A 24,881-nucleotide genomic window follows, 5' to 3' on the forward strand; every position below is an offset into this window, starting at 1 on the left:
AAGGTTTGTCAGAAAACTGAAGTACTGGACAAATACTATTACGGTTATTTAAGAAAATTTAAAAAAATTAGGTTTGTAAAAGGAATAAAATTAAATCAAAGTCCTCTTTTAAATGTTTAAATTTACTTAAAAAATAAGACTTGTAGGCCGGGTGCGGTGGCTCACGCCTGTAATCCCAGCACTTTGGGAGGCTGAGGCTGGTGGATCACCTGAGGTCAGGAGTTCGAGACCAGCCTGGCCAACATGGTGAAACCCCGTCTCTACTAAAAATACAAAAAATCAGCCAGGTGCGGTGGCGCCTGCCTGTAATCCCAGCTACTTGGGAGGCTGAGGCAGGAGAATCACTTAAACCTGGGAGGCGGAGTTTGCAGTGAGCAGAGATTGCACCATTGCACTCTAACCTGGGCAACAAGAGCGAAACTCTGTCTCAAAAAAATAAAATAAAATAAAATAAAAAATAAGACTTGTAAACCAAACTTCAAAACTTAAAGAATTTGGGTTTTAAATTTAATTTTAATAAGCTACATAGTAATTCTTAAAACCAAAGGAACTGGTGAATAATCTACCATTTAAAAAGTCACCTTCAAGGATACCAACTCTTATTTAAGTCTTATCCTTCAAAACCTCAAATTCTTACTCTTTCATAATGCTTTCCTCTTTTAAAAAGATGGATCTATCATTCAAATTGCTGATTTGTTCTGTTCTAGTGGCATAATTTATAAAGAACATTTCCCTTTTCAAACTTACTTCTCCCATCCAAGATTATAAGCACTTTAAACAAGTATCTTTGAAAAGATCTCACACAAGGCAACTCATATATAGTAACTATTGCTGGCTGATGAACTGAATTTTAATAATTATTAGGTTTTTTTTTTAAATGAACTATTACCTCTGTTACATCCCAGTGGTGTAAAAATTGATCCAAATCTGTAAGGTAGAGAAGCACAGGGGAAAGCTGTGTCTGGATGACATGAGGAACTCCTCGAAGGCTCTGAAGCCAAGTCAACTCCTCTTTCGAAAACCCTAATTCAGGTAACAAAGAAAGCCAATTAAAAAAAAAAAAAGAACAGTGACTTTTTTAAAAAACAGAGATGACATATGCCTTCAAGTGAACATTCTTTAAGCTACCTTGTTTTCTCTGAGCTTCTGCATTTCATGCTATATTTTAAAAAATAAAATGCTAGCAATGAAGACAGTTAAATTCATATAATTATATAAAAGATGTGATCAGACCCAATCTATAATATAGCAAGAAACAGGTTTTACCACTTCTACTAGGGTTTTGACACTTTTACTTAGAGTGAAAGGCATAATCTTTCCAATTAATGGTAGGTTTAAAAAAGCAAATGAGCAAGTAAAAGCAATAATATACTCCCTACATATATATCAAATGCTTTAGGTTCTTAGATAATAGCCCTTCAAATGTTTCAAAACTACATCCCCCTAAGTGTTTTACTTTGACAATACGTGTATAGTTCATTCAACAACTTCTAGTTCCCCTTACCACCTCTATTACACTTAGCCTAACCTACACAAACAACCTGCCAAAGTCACTCCTGAAAGGTAGTTCTCAGAATGATCAGAATACCACTGATGTGGCCCAACCCTATCTACCTTGACGTTCAAATCACTACACTTCTGTAAGCACTACCTAAAGAGGCATCATCTAGTTTGATAGCCATGTCATAGTACTGACTCCCAATGAGCTTTCTAAAATCACTAAGAACTTTCTGACAACTACTATTATTAAAACACATAGCCTCCCCCACCTCAAATGTATACATTCATAAATATACAGTAAACATATAGGAGCTTACATTTATCTTCTGAAATATTTATCTTGCTAGATTCAGCATAGTATTGGATCTGTCAAGTTCTTTTTGGATTCTGACACTATATTAACTCTCCTAATTTCAAGTCTTCAGAAAATTTCAAAGAATCCTATCATTATCCAAGTATAAAATGAAAATATTCAAATAATACATTTAAAATAATAGTAGTAGTACATCAAACTTAAAAATACAATAACATGACATTCAAATAATGCTCAGGGTTTTGATACTCATACTATAAGAGATTTAAAGACAAATCATCCATCCTCCTGCCTCAGAAGCCTAACAGTGTATGTAGGTTAGAAATATTCTTTTGATTTCCAGTTACTAATCACAAAAATCACTCCAAGATAGAATATTTATCATCTTCAAAACTGAACCAAACTGATAAAGTGGCACATCTTAGAAGGAGAATTGTGATTCATATTAGATTTTTTCTTTTTTAATCTGGCAAGTGAATGTGGTTACCTGTAAGTGTGGAAAATAAGAAGCTGAAATAGTCCACATCACTCATCAACCAGTCTTTAGCTGAATACTTCCACCCAGAAAATGATGATCTATAAAGAACAAAGGGAGAACTATTACCAGAAGTGACCAACTTGACAGACTTGTCAAAGGTAGCACAGTATATAACCATTGTTCTTTACTGAAAACAAGTTTGATTTAGTAGCTTAAAATAAAACCCATAGTATGCCTTATATTAATTTCATATCCAAGGGCTCAAGTACCCTAGTATGAAGGTTTGAAATTCAAACATATTAATACAAACTTTCATTAAAAAGCATACTTGATCAACATATATAGTACAACAGAAAATTTCCATCCCATTTGAAAATCAGACTCTAAGGAGCCAAGATGAAGTTCTGCTTTTCAGTAGTAGGTTCAGCTGCTATGTATTTACTATTTGATTTTTATAGTCTTACCCTCAGCAAATGAGTTATGTTTAAACAAGCTTCAACTTCCTACATAACTAAGCAAAAGTATCTTAATTAGGCAAAGAAAACTTATCTTTAAAGCCACTATAAGGCAACTATGTGTTCTTATTCTTAGTAAAGTTGTAACTAGATCTATTTCACAATAGTGCAGCTAAGGTATTGGCAGAGGACTCAAAAGGAATAGCTAAATGTAAAGCAGCTTCCCATTAAATGAGGATTATTTGGTTCCTCCTATGAGATCAGCTTCTAGCGTCTCCTTTAAAAATTCCCTTCAAGGTAAGGCTAGGAAGAAAACAGATGTCAATCATGGGTATTGCAAAAAGGCTGAGAATAATCAGACAAACTGATACTAAAAATTTTTATCACAGACATCTGAATAAATATCAAACAAAATTAGGAACTCCTAATTCACCTATAAGTACTCAGTAATTTTTTTACTGTTATAATAATTGCATTTATATTTATATATATATATATTTTTTTTTTGGCGGGGGATGGAGTTTCACTCTTGTTGCCCAGGCTGGAGTGCAATGGCATGATCTCAGCTCACTGCAACCTCCACCTCCTGGGTTCAAACAATTCTCCTGCTTCAGCCTCCTGAGTAGCTGGGATTATAGGCGTGCACCAACACACCCGGCTAATTTTTGTATTTTTAGTAGAGATGGGGTTTCGCCATGTTGACCAGGCTGGTCTCAAACCCTTGACCTCAGGTGATCCGCCCGCCTCGGTCTCCCAGAGTTCTGGGATTACAGGTGTGAGCCACTGCACCCGGCCTTATTAATATTCTTAAGGAGGGGACAGGTGTAAAATAATGAAAACACTCTTCTTGAGTGTCATTCCCAGGTGATAAGCAAAGGTCTATGGGGACAATAGCACATGCTAAGGGGGTTATAAAAAGCACAGATGCTCAACAGAAAGAAGTACAAAATAGTGGTTGAAAAACAAACTATTATCTTCTTGAAGCCAATGAAAACAGGAAACAATTGTGCCATCCAGTGGCCAAAAGGGGCAGCAAATTTATTTAACAGCCTATTTAAAATTCTGACCCTGTGAAAAGTGATAAATGACAAGCAATATATCACACTGTCTTTAAAACTGTGAAAACCATATATACTTTCCAAGCCTGAACACTTCTGTGAGTAAAAGGAGGTGCTGGCGCTGATTATGCTGGGCCAAAAGGAGTAAAATAGAACTATTCCTGGCAGACCAGGTCATATGTTCACCCTATTTAAAACCCAAGCCAAACTTCTTGGTGCAAGCCAATTTCTCCTTCCTCAGAGATTTTATCTAACACCACGGAGCATCTTTCCATATTTATGCTTTCTGTTCCCCCAATCTGGCTATAAATAAACTGGGGTAGAGGGGTAAGAACTGAGAAAAAGCCACTGGATATTATTATGAAACACCACAAGTAGAATGGTATGAGGAAAACATCAGATGCTAAAAAAACTATAACTGCTTGGTAAAAAGGTAGAGAGAGCAATTATAAACACATTTTTTAAAAGCTGAGAGAAAATAAACATGAATGATTTCTAGCTGATGGGTTTTTAACACATGGACTCCTTGCTTAGGTGGTACATGTCCTGCCATTACACAAATGCTTTAATAGAGACAGCAAGGTATCAGAACTACAAAAATTGAGCTAAATTTGATCTCACAGAACAATTAGTTTGACAAGATAAAAATCTGAAATTAGTAAAGGAGTATTGCAGAAAAATCAATCTGGCAACAGTGTACAGGATGCATAGGACTGAGAAGCAACATTGTAAGAGTATAAGTGGGAAATAATTTAAAAGTTGACTATTTTATAGTCATGGTCAAGAAGAGGAGCTATTTTGAATAAAAAACTAAAGATATGAAGTAACCCAACATATGTCTGAATGAACTAACTGTCAGTCTTTTTTTTTTTAAAAGATGGAGTCTCCCTCTGTCACCCAGGGTAGAGTGCAGCGGCACGATCTCAGCTCACTACAACCTCCGCCTCCTGGGTTCAAGCAATTCTCCTGCCTCAGCCTCCTGAGTAGCTGGGGTTACATGCGTGAGCCGCCATGCCCAGCTAATTTTTGTATTTTTCATAGAGATGAGGTTTCACCACGTTGGCCAGGCTGGTCTCAAACTCCTGACCTCAAGTGATCTGCCTGCCTCAGCCTCTCATAGTGCTGGGATTTACAGGTATGAGCCACTGCGCCTGGCTAGTCTTATTATGACCCTATGAAAAGTGATAAAATGATGGTGCTATGGGCTCAAGAAGGCTGAAAAGTCCTAATTTTGTATTCTTTTTAAAAAGGGACTACTTTAGATGGGAATAATACACCTACATAGAGAGAAGTCTACTAATGGACTCCGTACAAATACTAAAAAGCAAAATTTAATTTGGTAGACTTTTAACTACAATGACAATCATTTAAATATGAGTCTGTATTATCAGTATTTGTAAAATTAATACATTTTCCCAATTCTCGCCACTCATTGCCACAAAAAGATAAAAGCAAAAAAACCCCAAGATTTTTTAAAAATCCTTGACAAAAGTTATTAAACATAAGTGAACATATGTTGATGAAGACATTAAATGCATCTTCCAAGGAGAATCAATTTCAAGAAACATTCAAGGGGTGATTTAACAGAACTGAATGTAAGTTATATCTAAGGAACAGAGTGCCCTCTACTGGAAGTCAAATAAAAAACAAGCTCTTAAGTTACAGAAAAAATTTAAAAACACATTTAACTTTTAAAAGGCCTAGCATTTTGCTTACACAAAACAAAGTGCAGTTTTTTAATATCTAAAAAGAAAAACATGGGAAATTAATCACTATTTAAAATTCTTAAAAAATATGTCCAGGCCCCTCTAATGTGCATATACAAGGAAGAAATAAATCTAAAATTTTTAAATACAAACAGTATTTTATTTATATGTTTTGCTCTCTGTTTTGGTAAAAGGCAAGTTTATTGTCAGTTATGAAGCACACTTCCAGTGACCAGAGTCAAATATCTGTCCTATACTGGTATGAAGAAAGTCTATTAAGAGTAAGCTACTCTTACCTACCTGAGATAGGGGATCTATACAAGAAAAGTTTTCAACTACAGCCTAGATTTCTACTTCTGCCTAAAACCACATCAGACCCTTCCCACAACCAGTAATACTGCTGAATACTAAAATACTATGACTGAAGATATATACATGAGGATACTTCCAACACGAGCAATATAAAACCTTTCAGAGTTTCAGAGTAAAATGGCACAGCCGCTATGGAAAATGGCATGTAGTGCTAGCTACTTTGGAGGCCAAGGAGGGAGGATTTCTGGAGCCCAAGAGTTCAAAGCTGCAGTGAGCTATGATCATGCCACTTGCACTCTAATCTGGGCAACAGAGTGAGAACTTGTCTCTTGAAATATTAAAAAATTTTTTTTTGAGACGGAGTCTCACTCTGTCACCCAGGCTGGAGTGCAGTGGTGCCATCTTGACTCACTGTAACCTCCCCCTCCCGGGTTCAAGCAATTCTCCTGCCTCGGCCTCCTGAGTAGCTGGGACTATAGGCATGCACCATCATGCCCAGCTAATTTTTGTATTTATAGCAGAGATGGGGTTTCACCATGCTGGCCAGGCTGGTCTTGAACTCCTGACCTCGTGATCCGCCCACCTTGGCCTCCCAAAATGCTGGGATTACAGGCATGAGCCACTATGCCTGGCAAAACTTTTCAAGAAAGGTTAAAATGATAAATTGTATGTTATGTTTATTATACCACCAGAAAAAAAAAAGTGAGAGATTACAAGTGATTCCTGGTCTCAGTCCACAAGCTTGTTTAATTCACCAGCTACATTAAATTCTGAGCTTTCTGAAGAAAAGGTCTATATTGCTATTCCATAACAACAAAGGTTTGAAGTACGACACCCTCACCTACCAATAAATCCCTTACTACACACACTTTTGATAATTATATTTCAACTCTTATTCCAACCTATCTATAAAAGTCATTAAACAAGTAACTTGAAACAGTCTTACTCTTGTGAACTTACTCTACCTAGTGATATAAATAGTTTTAATTGTTGCATTAAGAGTAAATGAAGGTAGTGTATGCGACTTCAAAAGGCTTCCATAATTCACAAATTACCAGTAAAAGGGGAAAAAGATTATACACTTAAAATACAGCTCACTTGAGCATGCTACCTCATGTGCAGTATCCCGATAAGCATGGCAGCCAAACTTGAACTGAGTCTTCCCATAATACAGCAACGACTTAACCGAGAAAGCAAATCAGCAGGCAGACTGGGTAGGAAATATACAAGCTGAACCAAACGCTGCTGAGAGTCTGCAGGGAGAACCACCACAGCACCTTCTTGTGGATCTAGTGAGGTGGATAGATATATTAAAAGCAACTATAAAAGACATGCAAACCAGAGATTAATAAAGCAGATCAATGACTTCCATTGAATTATGGGCTAACATTTTATGGTGAATTTTATGAATATCAATTACATAAAAGCATAATTATATTAATATCATAAAACACATTTGTATGGCTTGTTAAGCTACTGCATAAAATAAAACACCAAACCTAATTTAAAGATTTAATATACAAGTGTCTTGTTAGAAATAAAAACTTTCAGGGGGGTAATAAGGAAAAGAGATTGAGTGCAAAGTAAACAAGCAATTTTGCTAAACAGTGATGATTACATCAACCTGACTTAAAGCAAAAGACTTTGTTTGCTGTGTGTATATATATACCTACAGATATATGACCAATATTGAAAAATACATATTTAAAACTATAACCCACAAAAGGTGGAAACCACTCAAATGTTCATCACCAGACAAATGGATAAATACCAGTGACATATCCATACAACAAAATACTACTCAACAATAAAAAGGAATAAAGTATTGATACTTGTTACAACATGGACAAATCTTGAAAATATTATGCTAAGTGAAACAATCCAGACACAAAAGGCCCCATGTTATGTAATTCCAAAATATCCATGATAGGCAAATCCATATAGACAGAAAGTAGATGAGCAATTTCCAGGGGCTGGGGGAAGGAAGGAATAAGGATGAACTTCCAGTCAGTACAAGTTTCTTTCTGGGGTGATAAAAATGTTTTAGAATTAGACAATGGTGATAATTGCACAACCTTAGGAATATATTTTTAAAAATTCATTGAACTGTACATTGTAAAATGGTGAATTTTATAGTATGTGAATTATATTTCAATAAATAATTATATGCATACATACATCCCAGTTATGTTTTAATAGTTTTGCTTAAAATATTAGTTAAGTCAGTCCCAGATAAATAAAGAATATATGAAAGTCATACGAGATATTCATTATGATTAAATAAGTAATAAAGATATGTCTTGCCATCAGAGCTTCAAAGGAATTTTTAAGTATCAGATTAGTTTTGAATTTATGAATAGCAAGTGGTTTGAAAGACAATTTAAGAATGCAATAAGCATCAACAATCATTAACCTTCTATATTCTAATAAATATTGAAAATTAATTTACTGTCTGATGTTTTGTTTTGGCAATTTAACCATGGTATTACTAATTTAGACTAAGGGAAAGGCAAAGCTACAGAGCTCCCCTTAAAAGCTTCTTTTGTATATCAGGGTGGATCAATGACTACCTACACCATTAAACAAATGAACTCTTACCATAAATTCGGAGAGCAGTGGCTTGTAAACTTTTTAGTAATTCTTTATTTGCTCGTGCTGCAGCGGTATGAATCATATCAATAAGCTGTGTAGAGAGCTCAGGATTTCGGGAGCCAAGATGAGCAAGTTGCAATGGCAAGCCAGCCAGCCAACGGGATAACACTTTACTACGATATCTTAGAAAGGCCAAAGAAGAATAAAGTGTAATTCTCAAAGACAAGGGAAATAAATTTAAACCAAAAAAAAAAATGCTTAAACTTAAATATATCACAAAATGACTAATTATGTATCAATAATACCACATTTATTCATTTAAACATTTGAGAACCTATAAGATGCCAGCATCATTTTCCAAGGCTTTACCCACTAAATTAATGTTAACTGGGGCAGTATCTAAATTGTATTTTTATTTTGAAGGATAAAGACACTTAACTATGTATCCTAATCGGTGTTATTATACTATATTAAAAAATGTACACATTCACCGTAAGTTGCTCCCATACAAAATGGCTTGAAACTTGTGCTATTTTTATTTCTTTAGAATACTTGCTGGAGTGCAAATGTCTTGAATAACAGTGAACATTTTCACTAGGTCCCCTGAAAGGTTGGTGATTCTATCATGGACTTTGCTGTCAAGACAGACGTGAACTTAAGTCTCAGCTCTGCTATACATTAGCTACATAATACTCACCAATTTATTTATTTTCTGCTTCCTTCTGTAAAATGGAAGCTAACAGTATCCACCTCACAGTAGCAGTATGAAGATTATTGAGATTATGTAAAGTACTTGGCTTAAAGTAAATACCAGAATACGTTACAACAACTACCTATATATGTTGAGGTATCCCAAATCTGTATCTTCCGCTCAAACATTTCTGACTATGCCAAATAAACCTCAAACTCACCTTATCGAAAAATTCCTTAGTCCGCTCTTTTGTTGTCTCTCTCTGATAGCACTAAACTAAGCCAGAAATTTTCTCATCTTCTATTGCCCTCAGTCTTATCCCATATGCCTCAATATGTCACTAATGGCTAGAGATTCAACCTCCGTAATTTTTATGGGAAGGGAAGAGAAAGGGCTGAGGTTGTTCCAACTGTCCCTTAGCTGTAAGTGGACAGGTAGAAATGCATGCCTAAAGCAGTCTTTTATCTGTTCAGATATGGGTATAAAGTTTACTGGCACTATTATGTATGCATCTTTTAAAATTTTATACCATTTCTTAAATGCAAACAAGTAGGATTAAAAAGAATGAAATTCTCCAAAGATTTAATCTCTCTAAAATTATTTAAATACTTAAGACTACAGAAAAACTCAGCAAGAGAAAAAGAAAGGAAAAATAACAAGATTTTACCTGAATCTACAAGATCTCAGTTCTTCTGTCTGATAGATTTTACTGAAAAACTTCAATAACAAAGTCCGAACTGGAAGGATAAGGCCCCTCTGCTGATATAATGTATAAACTGCCTTAATAAGAGTCTCTGTGTCCTCTACAAACAGAAAGAAAACAACTTGCATATGAATCAAAAAATGTTTAACAGCCCCCAAATTCCTCTGAATGCACCGAAGTACTTTACTTTCTTCCTATGGCAAAGCCAATTTTAGCCACAAATTGACAACTACCATTGAAGTCCCATAGCAATGGCCTAATAAAAAAGTCAAACCAATCAGTAGTTACAGTATAAATTTTCTTAACAAGAAACCTAGGAATGACAAAAACCAAAATATTAGAAAGGCGATTTAGATGGGAACCAAATAGGAAAACTTTGTTTTAAAATCAAAGAATTAGTATGTCACTCTAAAACTGACTTAATATAACTTAACCTCAAGCTAGAAAAAAGGTAAAGAGACAGGGAAGATTCATGCCATATCAATCAAGGGAAAAAGTTCTCAAGTTCTAGTCAAACTAGATCAGAAGAGGGTAGAAATCTTTATCAATCTGCTTCAGAGTGGACCTACCCACTTAGAGATACTCTGAGCCATAAACAATTTCAGTGTTCAAGTAGACAGTAGCTACCTTTTATGGCTTGAATACAATTAGCCTGACTACATGGAATGTTTACAAGCCATCATTTCAAAGCTAGACCTTAAGATAGCACATGTAAGAGCTCCACTCTTAAATAAGGGCAAAATAGCATCACCTACCTCTGTTTGGCTGTATTTGCATTAACCTCCAGGATACTCCCAGCAATCTGTTCAGTTGCTTACTATTTAGCCTAGAGCCATCTTCAAGGGTCTCTGTTACAAATTTCCTTATCATTTCTATCCAACTGCAATCCTTCTGCAAAGTTGACGCATTTGCCAGGGAGACCATGATATCAGACAGTGTTAAATTCAGTAAGAGATGATCTATGTTATTGGAGAAAACTGTGCAATGCTTGATGCTAGAAACAAAGACACACACATCTATAAAGCATTACGTCTACCATGCCTGCTTCATTAGAATACTTAAAATAATCTATCAGTGGAGTTTTAAAAAATTCCCTTCTAGAATTAATAGATGGCCAAGAAGATAGGTGCATAGGCAAGACTTAGGCCACAGTTCTATAAATAAACCATTTCATTATGGAATCAGAGTTGTTAAGAAGGTACAGAGTGTATACAGCTCAATTCATTACTCAAGGTGCTATTCACACAAAATGTAAATGCCCTTATAATATTGCCTGGGAACTTGAAAAATAAGACTTAAAAACCCTGACACACCTGATTTAAGGCAGATACTTATATTTGGATGGAAATCACAGTAGATCTTGGCTCTGCTTTTAACTAATCATCTGACTGAAAAGAATCACTAGTCTTTCCTGGCCATAACTTTCTCACATGTGAAATAAGGAGACATACCCCGGTAAGCACTGATTTGAAACAATTTTATAATTCACATATTAATATCAGTTTATTCACTCTAGCCAGACAAAACACAATTTCAAAAAATCTAAAATAAAATATTTTAATAAAAACAAAATTTGCAACTTAGAACATACTCATTTCAGACTGTGGTATATTCAACAGCAGAGCTTATTTCTTTCATGTTTAGAAAAACATAAAGCTGGCTGGGCGTGGTGGCCCATGCCTGTAATCCCAGTGTTTTGGGAAGACGAACTGGGAAGATTGCTTGAGGCCAAGAGTTGGAGACTAGCCTGGAAAACACAGCGAGACCCCATCTCTACAAAAAATGAAAGTAAAATTAAGGCCAAGCATGGGAGCTCACGCCCGTAATCCCAGCACTTTGAGAAGTCGAGGCGGGTGGATCACCTGAGGTCAGGAGTTCAAGACCACCCTGACCAACATGGTTAAACTCTGTCTCTACCAAATACAAAAAAAAATTAGCCTGGTGTGGTGGCACATGCCTGTAATCCCAGCTACTTGGGAGGCTGAGGCAGGAGAATCACTTGAACCCAGGAGGCAGAGGTTGCAGTGAGCCAAGACTGCGCCATTGCACTCCAGCCTGGGCAACAGGAGTGAAACTCCATCTCAAAAAATAAATAAATAAAAATAAAATAAGCCAGGCATGCTGGCAAGTGCCTGTAGTCCTAGCTACTCAGGAGGCCAAGGCAGGAGCATCACTGAAGCCCAGGAGTTTGAGGTTACAGTGAGCTATGATCACACAACTGCACTCCAACCTGGGCAACAAAGAGAGACCCTATCACTAAAAAACAGAAAAGAAACATGTAAATTTGACTAAAGCCATAAATATCTCAAGCCAATCAATTTTAAAGGAAAAGATTAATCCTAGTTAGTTTTGAGTAAGGGCACAGTAGTGAGGACCCACAAATACATGAGAAGGGAAATAAAAGAAATCTGCCATTATCAAGCATCAAATGTAAGACCAGGAATGACAAATCAGCCTGGAAAGGTAAAATGAAACCAGGTTACAAAGAGCCAGAGGCTAAAGACATCAAAATTAATTCTGTAAGCAAGGGAGTAACATGGTTGCAAGCTTCTTTCAGAGACATGAGTGTGTGGATACGAAAGGGAAAATGAGAGTTACAGCCTATAAACAAAGCAGCAGCACTCCAGGCAAGAGACGGCAAGTCCAAGAACCAGGGTCAATACTGGTATGAACTGGGAGAAGGAGAGCATTTACAAAGAAGAAAAATTAGCCAGATTTGAAATATGCTTAAATATATACAAATATGTGAGTCTGAACATGGTGGAGACAGGAGGAGTAATCATTAAGCGGTCTAACAGTAGTGACTAAATTCAGAGATGATGAAGAAAAAGGGGCAGAGAGATCTACAAATTAATTCTACGTTGGATATGTTGAGCCTAAAGTATCATAATCAAATCCAGATGGAGATGGCCAACAGATAATTCAATGTACAAGTCTGACACTGGAAGAAGTCTGAGCTATTTAATAGAAATTACCCATATGACTGCTCCTAGCTGCAAAGAAAGCTAGGAAATCTGTTTTTTATTTTGTGTAGTGATACATTAATATGAAAATTAGGAATCCTATCATTAAGAAAAGAGTAAACACTGGGATAGACTTGCAACATTTCTTCCCCACAGGTAGAGCTTTGGAAAATTTACCCTAAGTTTATCTCAGGCAGCATAATCTATTACGATCCAGAAAGTCTCAATGGACATCTGCAAACTTGGGAGAGTTCCTTCTGCTCCTCCGGTAACATATACAGAAATTTCAAAGACTAAATATACCAACCAACAATTCTAGGAGGAAGGCAGATCTCTGATGAAACTTCAATTTCCAGTAAAGGTAGTATAGGTAATTATAATATTGCTGAAAATAGGCTGGGCACGGTGGCTCACGCCTGTAATGCCAGCACTCTGGGAGGCCGAGGTGGGCAGATCATGAGGTCAGGAGATCGAGACCATCATGGCTAACACGGTGAAACCCCACCTCTACTAAAAATATAAAAAATGAGCCGGGCGCGGTGGTGGACACCTGTAGTCCCAGCTACTCGGGAGGCTGAGGCAGGAGAGTAGCGTGAACCCGGGAGGTGGAGCTTGCAGTGAGCCGAGATTGTGCCACTGCACTCTGGCCTGGGCAACAGAGCGAGACTCCGTCTCAAAAAAAAAAAAAAAAAAAAAAAAATTGCTGAAAATAACTAGAAGTGCAAGATTCCAGCACTCAAGGTTTAGTCCTGAGGGCAAATGCCAGTTCGAAAGAAAAAAGCTGCAAAACTAAGGCAACCTTTTAGTGGCCCCACAAGAAAAGGAAATCAAAAGTCAAAGCCTAGGGCCTACCAAGACATTCCTACCTGTTTTTTTGTTTTTTTTTTTTTTTTTGAGACAGATTATTGGTCTGTCACCCAGGCTGGAGTGCAGTGGCACGATCCTCCCACCTCAGCCTCCCGGGTAGCTGGGATTACAGGAACATGCCACCACACCCAGCTAATTTTGTATTTTTAGTAGAGATGGGGCTTCACCGTGTTGTCCAGGCTGGTCTGACACTCCTGACCTCAAGTGATCCACCCACCTCGGCCTCCAAAAGGGCTGGGATTACAGGTGTGAGCCACTGTGCCTGGACAACAACCCTACCTTAAGCTTGGCCCTTAAAGGTTTCTCTCCCAGGAAAGTAAAAATAAGTCTTAAGATAAACCTGAATCCTAGTTCTGCATCATTCTAGCAGTTTAAGGAATAATTCTTCCTAAACTAATCTACAGATAGATTCAACACAATCCAAATCAAATTTCTAGCAAGCTATTTTGTAATTGTTGACAAACTGATTCCGAAGTCTATATGGAAAGGTCAAAGACCCAGAATACCAAACATAAGACTAAAGCAAAACAAGCTGGGCATGGTGGCTCATGCCTGTAATCCCAACACTTTGGGAGGCCAAGGCGGGAGGATCCCTTGAGCCCAGTTCAAAATCAGCCTGGACAACATAAGGAGACCCCATCATAAAAAAAAAAAAAAAAAAAAAACCAACAAAACAAAACAAAAAAATACACTAAAGCAAAACAAAGCTGGAAGACTCACACTCCCCATTTTCAAGACTCACAATAAAGCTACAATAAGCAAGACAAGATGGTATTGGTGAAACAATAAACATACATAAATTAATGGAACACAGTCCCAAAACGGACCCATGAAAATAGTCAACTGAACTTTGACAAATGAGCAAAGGAAATTTAATGGATAAAGTACAGTCTTTCCAATGAACGGTGATGGAACAACTGGAAAGAATTCTAGAACTGAAAAATAAAAAATGAAAATTCAATGGACTTATGTTTGACTACAACTGAATACAACTAAAGAATTAAAAACTGGAAGAGATAAAAGATTAAAAATAGGTGGAGGATTCAGTAAGTAGATGTAACATGCATTAAATTAGTCTTGAAAGGGAAGAAGAGAAATTGGCAAATGTTTAAAAGATAATACTTTTTCAGAACTGATGAAAAGACATTTCATTCAAGATTCAAGATCTCAGATATCCACTGAATCCCAAGAAGAATAAACAGAAAAGAAAACCACACCCGGATACATCATTGTGAAACTGCAGAAAATGAAAGACAAGAAGAAAAACTTTAGGGGAAGAAAAAAAAAACCAGATAACTCTTAAAGTATCAACAGTTAAGACTCATAGCTGACTTCTTAACATAACAATAGAAACCAGGACACAGTAAAATATTATTGTCAGTGTGCTCAAAGAAAATAATTGCCAAATCTATAATATTAACCCTGCTAAAACATTCTTCAGAAATGCGAGAGAAATACATTTTTATGGGGGGAGAAAAATACGAACTAAAGAAGACTCTAAATGATCCCAGGGAGGACTGAGATACATGAAAAACATGAAGAGCAAAAAGGTAGTAAATGTAAGGACAGAATTCACAGTGGTAGACAGAAGTTTACTAAAGTATCAATTTTTGCTTGAAAGCTCAAATTTTATCATTGGCAACAAATGCCATTTGTTCTCCTGGAACTGATAGGCTCACTTTGTTCTTTTTTTTTTTTTTTTTCTTGAGACAGAGTCTTACTCTGTCACCCAGGCCAGAGTACAGTGGCACTATCTGGGCTCACTGCAACCTCCACCTCTGGGCTTCAAGTGATTCTCCTACCTCAGCCTCCCAAGTATCAGGGGTTACAGGTGTGCACCACCACATTTGGCTGATTTTTGTATTTTTAGTAAATACAGGGTTTCGCCATGTTGGCCAGGCCAGTCTCAAACCCTTGACCTCAGGTGATCTGCCCACCTTTGCCTCCCAAAGTGCTGGGATTACAGGTGTGAGCCACCATGCCTGGCCAGTCACTTTGTTCATTTTTGTGAAAACATGTGCCAAACACCCAAATCTGAATAACCACAGTTTGTCAGTCATTTTTTTTCAAGTTAAAATCTAGTCCATTCCAGAAAAATACAAGTAAGAAAATCCCACAGGGCTATTTCCTTGAGACAATCATAGTTCTTTGATATGCAGCAGAAATGCTTTATGTACACTTCCCATTCATCACACAGAATATTTAAAATATGCGTTCTCAAGGGTCATGACTTTTTTTCTTCTTTTTGGAGGAGTCTCGCTCTGTCGCCCAGGCTGGAGTGCAGTGGCGTGATCTCGGCTCACTGCAACCTTCATCTCCAGGGATCAAGCGATTTTCCTGCCTCAGCCTCCTGAGTATCTGGGACTACAGGCGCCCGCCACCATGCCCAGCTAATTTTTTGTATTTTTGGTAGAGATGGGTTTCACCGTGTTAGCCAGGATGGTCTAGGTCTCCTGACCTCATGGTCCGCCACCTCAGCCTCCCAAAAGTGCTGGGATTACAGCTGTGAGCCACCACACCCGGACAAGGGTCATGACTTAATACAATTACTTATGTTTACTGCTTATTCAGGACCTTCTTAAGTGAAACTGGCTTTTTTTTTTTAAAACTGAGTGTATGGTGGTAAAGAATACAATGTCTACTAGTATAGTTTGGTGCCACTGCCTTAATTCAGCCTAAGATACTAACAGTTTTACCCACCATTGCTTTTGTATCATTAGTGCAAATGTCAAAACAATGGAAAATGCAAAGAATGTCCTTTTTTTTTTTTGAGATAGATGGTGATGATCACACAATAATGTGAAAGTACTTAATGCCACTGAACTGTACACTTAAAAAGTGGTTTAAATGGTTAATGTTATATATATTTTACCTCAATAAAAATAAATTATATCATTTTTAACTCTGTATTTCAACCTGAGATTTTAAAATGTAGGCATCAGGTTAAAAATACAGGCTGGGCACAGTGGCTCGCCTGAGGTCAGGAGTTCGAGACCAGCCTGACTAACATGGTGAAACCCCGTCTCTACTAGATACAAAAATTAGCCGGGTGTAGTGGCGCATGCCTATAATCCTAGCTACTTGGGAGGCTGAGGCAGAAGAATTGCTTGAAATCAGGAGGCGGAGGTTGCAGTGAGCCGAGATCGTGCCACTGCACTCCAGCTGGGGCAACAAGAATGAAACTCCATCTCAAAAAACTGAATAAATAAATAAATAAATAAACAAAAAATAAAAACACACTGGAGGTACATGAATAAGAAGTGCAAACAACATTGGCCTAGATTAGGGGTCCCCAACCCCTGGCCATAGACTGGCACCAGTCCGTGGCCTGTTAGGAACCAGGCCACACAGCAGGAGGTGAGCGGCAGGCAAATGAAGATTGTTCTGTATTTACAGCCGCTCCCCACTGCTCACATTACTGCCTGAGCTCTGCCTCCTGTCATATCAGTAGTGGCATTAGATTCTCATACGAGCATGAACCCTACTGTGAACTGTGCATGCAAGGGATCTACGTTGCACGCTCCTTATGAGAATCTAACACCTGAAGATCTGTCACTGTCTCCCATCACCCCCAGATAAGACTGTCTAGTTGCAGGAAAACAAGCTCAGGGCTCCCACAGATTCTACATTATGGTGAATTGTATAACTGTTTCATTACGTATTACATAAAGCACACAATAAATGTAATGCACTTGAATCATCCCAAAAACCAAGCCTCCCACCTCAGGTCCATGGAAACATTGTTTTCCATGAAACTGGTCCCTCACAGCAAAATGGTTGGGGACCGTTGGCCTAGGCCACTGTTGACTTCCCTAACTGTGATTTTTGCTGCTGTTCACAGGCTATTTGCTAAGTATTTAATGCATTTACTTAAGAGTAGCCTGTAGGCTCCCCAAAAATCAATCATGAGGGGGGGAATCTTTTGAAAAGTAGGTCACACTGGCAATCCATCTTTGCCGAAAATCCCTCAATTTCATCATCTCAACCTCCTCATAAAGTTAATTCCTTTTCTTTTTTTCCCATTTATATCTCAGCACGCTGTCACTTCCATCAGGGCAGCCTTCTAAGATGGTCCGCCCCTCGTGAAAGATCAGGACCAACTCCTTGTTACATACTCCTGTATTAACCTAAGCTCTTCCTTCACTATATTTATCACAGTCAGTCACTGATTAAAGAATCAAGTGAAATAAATGTCTTTTTCATTAGACCATACTCCATGAGAGCTGGTACTCTACCTATTTCCTTTACCATGAAATGCTCAGCAACTAGTACAATAAGTGCCTTGCACACAAGAGTCCAATAAATTTCTTGAATGATGATATGCTGATACATTCTTCAATAATTTATTTACAATGATGTCTACTAAATCCTAAACATCTAAACCACAATTTAATCACATTTTGATGAAAATTATATATGGAATGCCTTATCCGAAAAAATACACATACATATAATTCTCCATCAATACTTCAAGAGTTCATGGATTTTCTGAAGCTTACCTATGAATCCCAGAAGAAAAACTCTAATAAGAAAATTGTATGGGGGAAAAAGTCTAACATCTTGCTCAATAAAGTGTCTCTTTGATTCTGTCCCCTCAACTCCAGAAGCTCCCTAAAACAGTTCTGATTGTTTTGGCAAAAGTCTTCAATGCCAAAAGGATCTGAAAGATGAACTCCTGAGTCAAGAAACGGCTTCCACATCAAGCCCAGTGAAGAGCAGAAATCAGACTGGACCCAGATCCATGCTCTCCATCCATTTCCTAATCCTGTAGCTTTCTTGTATGCTATCTCCTCTAGTTACAAGTCTCATCCCTTGCATTTCTGCCTCCTGAAACCATATCCACGTGCATACCCAGTTCAAATACTACTCTTCAATTTAGCTTTGTCTGTTTAACCTAATATGCAGTTATCTGTCTCTTCCTATGAATTCCTATAGCCCTTAGTTGTATAGTTCTAATGATACTTTTATACTGCTTTGTGTTACATATGTAAATTTACACATGTAAATGTTAGTTACAGAGCTACTGTTTCTCAGCTTCAAAGTCGCCCTCTATACTCTGCTTTGTGACCCTGGGGTTGGGACTCTGAGACCCACATTTTTTCCTTTGTAGATGGCTTATTAGGCTCTGCCAATAAAGCGGTGGTACAAAGGGCCTAGAAAGCTTTAAGAGGAAGACGGGACACTCTTCTGTTTGCTTGCTAGTTTTGTTTTTGTTTCCTATTGCTGCCAGTGTCGATCAGCAGCTCTTCTTCAGGTCATTTGCAGTTCATTATAGCAGCCATAGCAGACTCCAGTTTGTAGTTTTTCTGACACAGAACCAGAATCATCATGCCTCTAAGAAACGTCAGCACCAGCCAGCCAGCACCCCCTTTTCAGAGTACTGGGCCCCAGCCCTATGCGGTTCTTGCTCTCAGCTCAAGATATCAGTACCTGCCTGAGGAGCATACCCTTCTGAGAGGTTAGAGTTTTGGCTCCCTTCCTCCAAGCTTCTTCCCTTCTTTGTTCTCCCAGTTCTACGGTAGTATCTGCTTCCTGCAGTTGGTACCTCCATACCTAACTTCCTTTGTATACCTAGTTAACAATTATTTACATTAAATTCTCTTGTTAAAAAATCATTGTCGGCCAGGCACGGTAGCTCACACCTGTAATCCCAGCACTTTGGGAGGCCAAGGTAGCGGGTCACGAGATAAGGAGTTTGAGACCATCCTGGCTAATATGGTGAAAGAAACCCCGTCTCTACTAAAAATACAAAAATTAGCCAGGCGTGGTGGCGCATGCCTATAATCCCAGCTACTCAGGAGGCTGAAGCAGGAGAATCACTTGAACCTGGGAGATGGAGGTTGCAGTGAGCCAAGATTACGCCATTGCACTCCAGCCTGGGCAACAGAGTGAGACTCTGTCTCAAAAAAAAAAAAAAAAAAGAATCACTGTCGCAGTTTCTGTCTCATGACTGGACCTGACACATTCTTTTATGATTTAGAATATAATTGCTTAAGGCTGGATACAGTGGTTCATGCCTATAATTACAGCACTTTGGGAGGCTGAGGTGGGCAGATGACTTGAGGTCAGGAGTTCAAGACCAGCCTGGCCAATATGGTGAAACCCTGTCTCTACTACAAATACAAAAATTAATCAGGCATGGTGGTGAATACTTGTAATCCCAGCTATTTGGGAGGCTGAGGCAGCAGGATCACTTGAACCCGGGAGGCAGAGGTTGCAGTAAGCTGAGATGGTGCCACAGCCTGGGAAACAGAGTGAGACTCCATCTCAAAAAAAAAAATATATATATATATATATATTTATAGATACATATTTATATATATTTTATATATATATTTATATATTATATATTTTTATATATTTATATTTATATATATATTTATAAAACTGCTTAGGAGGGCAAGGTACAAGGCTTAAAAAATCTGATCCTCTCTATCACAATACTTTGTTCTACCTTGTTCACAGTAAGCAACCAAAACAAATATTTAGTGCATGAATGAAAAACTCTTATGCCTGAAATAGCTGTATTGCTTCCAAGCATATTCTCTGAACCCTGCTCAAAAAACCTCAATGATTCTCTAGCTAATGTATTCCCTTTGATAAAAGAGCCTTTGACAGATTTTAAGATCCCTTGCAAATGTATGCTCATTTACGGGAACTACAGTATTAGTATTGTAGCTTGTACCTGCTTGTCAAATTTTATTACATAACTTGTTCTCACATTTATCTGCTCTTACTTGAGGTAGACATTTTAAATAATTTCTAGGCTTACTTTTTTTTTTTTTTAACCTTCACCTTCTAATCAATTACCTTTTATTTCTGATTTTTCTCCAATTACCCTCCTTCCTTCAGGATACTGATATTAGTTTCATTGCCAGGTTCCTCATGTATAAATAAGAGCAGAACTAGATGATCATCAAGATATTCTCTTGCTTAAGAGGTTCAATAATCACACAGTGCCTCACCCAAATAAACCATACACCTTGGCAATTTTTATTAAATTCGTATTTACATAAGCTGATACATTCATCTAGCACAAAAAAACCATTTTACAGACTAAAAAATAAAAATAAAAAACTGTTAATCCCAAGGTTCAAACCCACTTGTCCAAAAATCAGCCATATTACTACTTTTATTTTCACAAAATCTAGATATAAATACACAGCAGTGTAGAAAGTTCCATATTAAGGTTAATTATTTCCTGATAATTTCAGGTTAAACAGCTTTTCAAGGTTAGATAGTGAAAAGAATCATAATACCTTTTATTTGGCTCTTTCCTTTTGTGCTTGGTTATTTCTTTTAAGGCATATGGAAAACGACTCATAAAATGGTGTTTGAAATCAATAAGGTAGTTCTTTCGAAGCCATGACTCCTATTGAAATAGCAAAGATTAGAAAAATCTACAAGAAAAAATGTAAAATAACCAATAAAACTTGAAGAGAATTGACAACTTGTCAAATAAATGTGCCATCATAATTCACTTTCTACCAGTAATATAATATGTAAATAAATTTTAAAATCAGAATTAACTGTTAAAGCACCCACTTTTCATCTATAGATCCTTTTGGTGCTTCATAACTACTTTTACTTGCATTCTGTCTGCTGCTTAAGAGAGAAAAAGTGAAAGTATCTGAGACTTAAGAAAATTCTGAATTTGGACCACTAATGCAATGTTTATGAAATATACAAGAAAGTCTTTCTCCCTGATGTTCTATCTACACCATAACTCTATTCTCCAGCAATTCCATTATTTAACAATTTCACAAAGCAGTGCATTTACTTAAAATGCTTCAGTAGTATTGGTGAATTTATCATTTCCCTCCTATGGAAACACTGTCTTTCTAATTCCAAATTAGAATATTCTTTATTTCCTCTTATCGAAGGTAACCAACCATCCCATTTTGTCAGAGACTGAGAAGTTTCCTAGATGTGCGACTTGAGGTGCTAAAACAGCTGGTCACCCTACAGCTCAATTTGTTTTTTTTTTTTTTTTTTTTCCCGAGACGAAGTCTCACTCTGTTGCCCAGGCTGGAGTACAGTGGCACTATCTCAGCTCACTGCAACCTCTGCCTCCCAGACTCAAGCGATTCTCATGCCTCAATCTCCTGAGTAGCTGGGATTACAGGTGCCCACCACCACGCTCGGCTAATTTTTATATTTTTAGTAGAGCTGGGTTTCACCACGTTGACCCGGCTGGTCTTCAACTGCTGACCTCAAGTGATCCACCTACCTCAGCCTGCCAAAGTGCTGGGATTACAGGCGTGAGCCACTGCGCCCGGCCTTAAAGCTCAATTATTGTTCCTCCTTAGTATCTTTACTGGGTTCTCTTCTTCCTGACTTCTAAATGTTTGGATCTGCCCAGTAATAATACTTGAATCATTTCTGCCTGAGCTCCAGATTTTATATACAACTATATACTTGACACTTCCTCTTCAACTTCTGACAAGCATCTTAAAACTTAACATGAATAAAACCAAATTCTCCCTGCCAAATGACCTTCTTTCTCATTTGGGCGATGTAACACTGGCATCATCCTTGACTCCTCTTTCCTTCATTATACATACCAGCAGTCTGGCTGGCTTTACCTGGATCCAGCTACTTCTCATCATTTCAACCACTAGACACCCGGCCACCATCATCTTTTATTTGGATTACTGCAACAGCCTCCTAACCAGTCTGCCTGTTTCTCCTCTTATCCTCCAAAAGTCAATCCCCCACACAGCAGCCAGGGTGATCTTTTAAAACATAAATCGTGTTTCAAAATAATACAGGAAGGGGGAAAGGAAAAGAAATGTATATACATGTAGGACAGGACGGGTCATCCAAGAGATGATGGTTGCTAGAGTTAGACTGTGAGCACCTGGGAGTTCACTAGTGTTCTATTTTTATAAATTCAGCATATTAAAGTTAAATAAATATAATGCAGATCATGCCACTCCTCTGCTCAAGACCCTTCAGTGGTCTTTTCGCCACACTCAGGTTAAAATCCAAACTCCTTACCAGGGACCACAGAGTCCCACATGATCTGACTATCACTCTTCTTCGCCCCCATCTTCTACCATTCTCCCAGTACCTCATTTGCACAGGCCTTCCTGCCATTCTTCAAATATACAAAGGCTGTTCTCACCTCAAAGCCTTTGTACTTGCATTTGACAACCTATCTAAAATAGCTCCCCCTCACTCTTCCTGCCCATGCTCTTTATACCCTATTTTACTTTCATCTTTCTTCCTAGTACTGACATTATATATTTGTTTACTGTCTATAGATCCCACCAGAAGGTACATGCCATGAGGGCAAGCACCTTATCAACCATGTTTATCTCTGCAGCTCCAGAGTCTAGAATAGTACTATTCAAAAGATCTTTCTGTAATGATCAAACTGTTCTATATCTATCTGCACTGTCCAATCTAGTAACCACTACCCACATGTAGCTGTTGAGCACTTGAAATGTGGCTAGGGTTACTGAGGAATTGAATTTTAAATTTTAATTAATTTAAGTAGCCATTATTTATTGATGCCCAATAAAGCTTTGAATAAATGCCTTATAAAGCATGACTGCATTAGTGTTTGGTTACAAACTCTAACCCTCACAGCAAAAGGATAAAAGCAATGAGACACACACGTAGAGAAAAAGTAGCAAGTCAAGCATTAAATGCAAAGCTAAGACACAATTTTTATAACATAATACTGACCCTGACACTACTAATACAGTACCCTAAAAACCACAGTAAATCAAAAAGCTAATGTTAAACTGTAATTTCATTTTAAAAACTAGCTATATCGGCCAGGCGCGTTGGCTCATGCCTGTAATCCCAGCACTTTGGGAGGCTGAGACAGGTAGATCACAAGGTCAGGAGACCGAGACCATCCTGGCTGACACGGTGAAACCCCGTCTCTACTAAAAATACAAAAAAAATTAGCCGGGCATAGTGGCAGGTGCCTGTAGTCCCAGCTACTTGGGAGGCTAAGGCAGGAGAATGGCGTGAACTCGGGAGGTGGAGCTTGCAGTGAGCCAAGATCGCGCCACTGCACTCCAGCCTGGGTGACTGAATGAGACTCCGTCTCCAAAAATAAAAAATAAAAATAAATAAAAACTAGCTATATCAAGGATATAGCTAGCTAACTATTAAGGATATGTACAGTAGTTCAACATGTGCACAAAATGTTAGAAATTGCTGCAACTAGATGGGGGTAGGCAAGTGCTTATTGTATTCCTTCTGAAGGTCTGACTTTTTTTAAAATAAAAAAGATAAGTAAGGGAATGCAAAAAAAGAAAAGAAAAATAGTGCCAAGGTAATCAAATGTAAAACAACAATCTTTTCAACAAATAGTGCTGGACTAAATGGCTGTTTATATGAACAGAAAAAAAAAAGATACACACAGTAGTTCAGAAATAAACAACTTCAGTTGATTATTACAGAATCTGACTATTCAACCACTGCATGTAAGACTTAATGTACCCTGAGACTTCTTTTCAAAGCAAGGATCAAAGCTTCAAATTACTAAAAACTTTAAAAAAAAAAAAAAAAACTACTTGAATACAAGCGAAATTTCTCGACTTTGTTGTAAATACTAGCAAACTAAATGCATTAAGCTGCAGCACCAACATGTAAAAGCAAACAGTCAGTAGTCCTAAGACTATATCTAACCGAGACACGAATTACCAATAGAAAAATCTATACAATTCCTGAGAGAAAAGAGTTACAATTCAGCTTGCGGTGTGTGATCTGACATTAATGCCAAGCAATGCTATTTGGTTCCTCCTAAAGATTAGGCTGTGGCCAGGCAAAGAGGCTCATGCCTGTAATCTCAACACTTTGGGAGGCCAAGGTGCAAGGATCATTTAAGGCCAGAAGTTCAAGACCAGAACGTGCATTTTAATGTCATTTTGTATAGAATGCTACTAACAATCTATAATTTTGTATAGATTGTACCAACAATGTACATTTTTATACTCTGTCTCTAAGATAATGGTTCCTTTTTAAAAAAATAAATAAATAAATAATGGTTCTTATCAAGTTATTACAAATCTGCCAAGGTGAATTAGAGAATTCTACCAGTGGATGTTTTTAAATATTATTCCTATCTGAATTTATTTATTTCAGTTTTATACAGTATCTCAATTTGTATTCTGATTTTCAACAGTCTGCAGTCTTTTAAACTTACCATTCTATGTTAATGAGCTGCTAATAAGCCTAGTCATGTTATAATAGCACAAAATAGTTCTAAAGCATACTATTTT

At 37.6% G+C, this 24,881-nt stretch overlaps 1 protein-coding gene across 2 annotated transcripts in view; it reads right to left on the reverse strand.

The window, feature by feature from the left end:
* Positions 1-24,881, reverse strand: part of TEX10 (testis expressed 10) — a 50,763-nt gene that overhangs the window by 17,257 nt on the left and 8,625 nt on the right. For both annotated transcript variants that reach the window (XM_009244686.4, NM_001131573.1), the window contains 7 exon segments: positions 20,898-21,010; positions 10,564-10,802; positions 9,773-9,908; positions 8,421-8,596; positions 6,934-7,111; positions 2,301-2,389; positions 890-1,023 (listed from right to left, as the gene is read on the reverse strand). In XM_009244686.4, the coding sequence (XP_009242961.3) occupies positions 890-1,023; positions 2,301-2,389; positions 6,934-7,111; positions 8,421-8,596; positions 9,773-9,908; positions 10,564-10,802; positions 20,898-21,010 (1,065 nt within the window).

This window comes from Pongo abelii, chromosome 13 (assembly GCF_028885655.2).
Source record: "Pongo abelii isolate AG06213 chromosome 13, NHGRI_mPonAbe1-v2.0_pri, whole genome shotgun sequence".
Lineage (NCBI taxonomy): Eukaryota > Metazoa > Chordata > Mammalia > Primates > Hominidae > Pongo > Pongo abelii.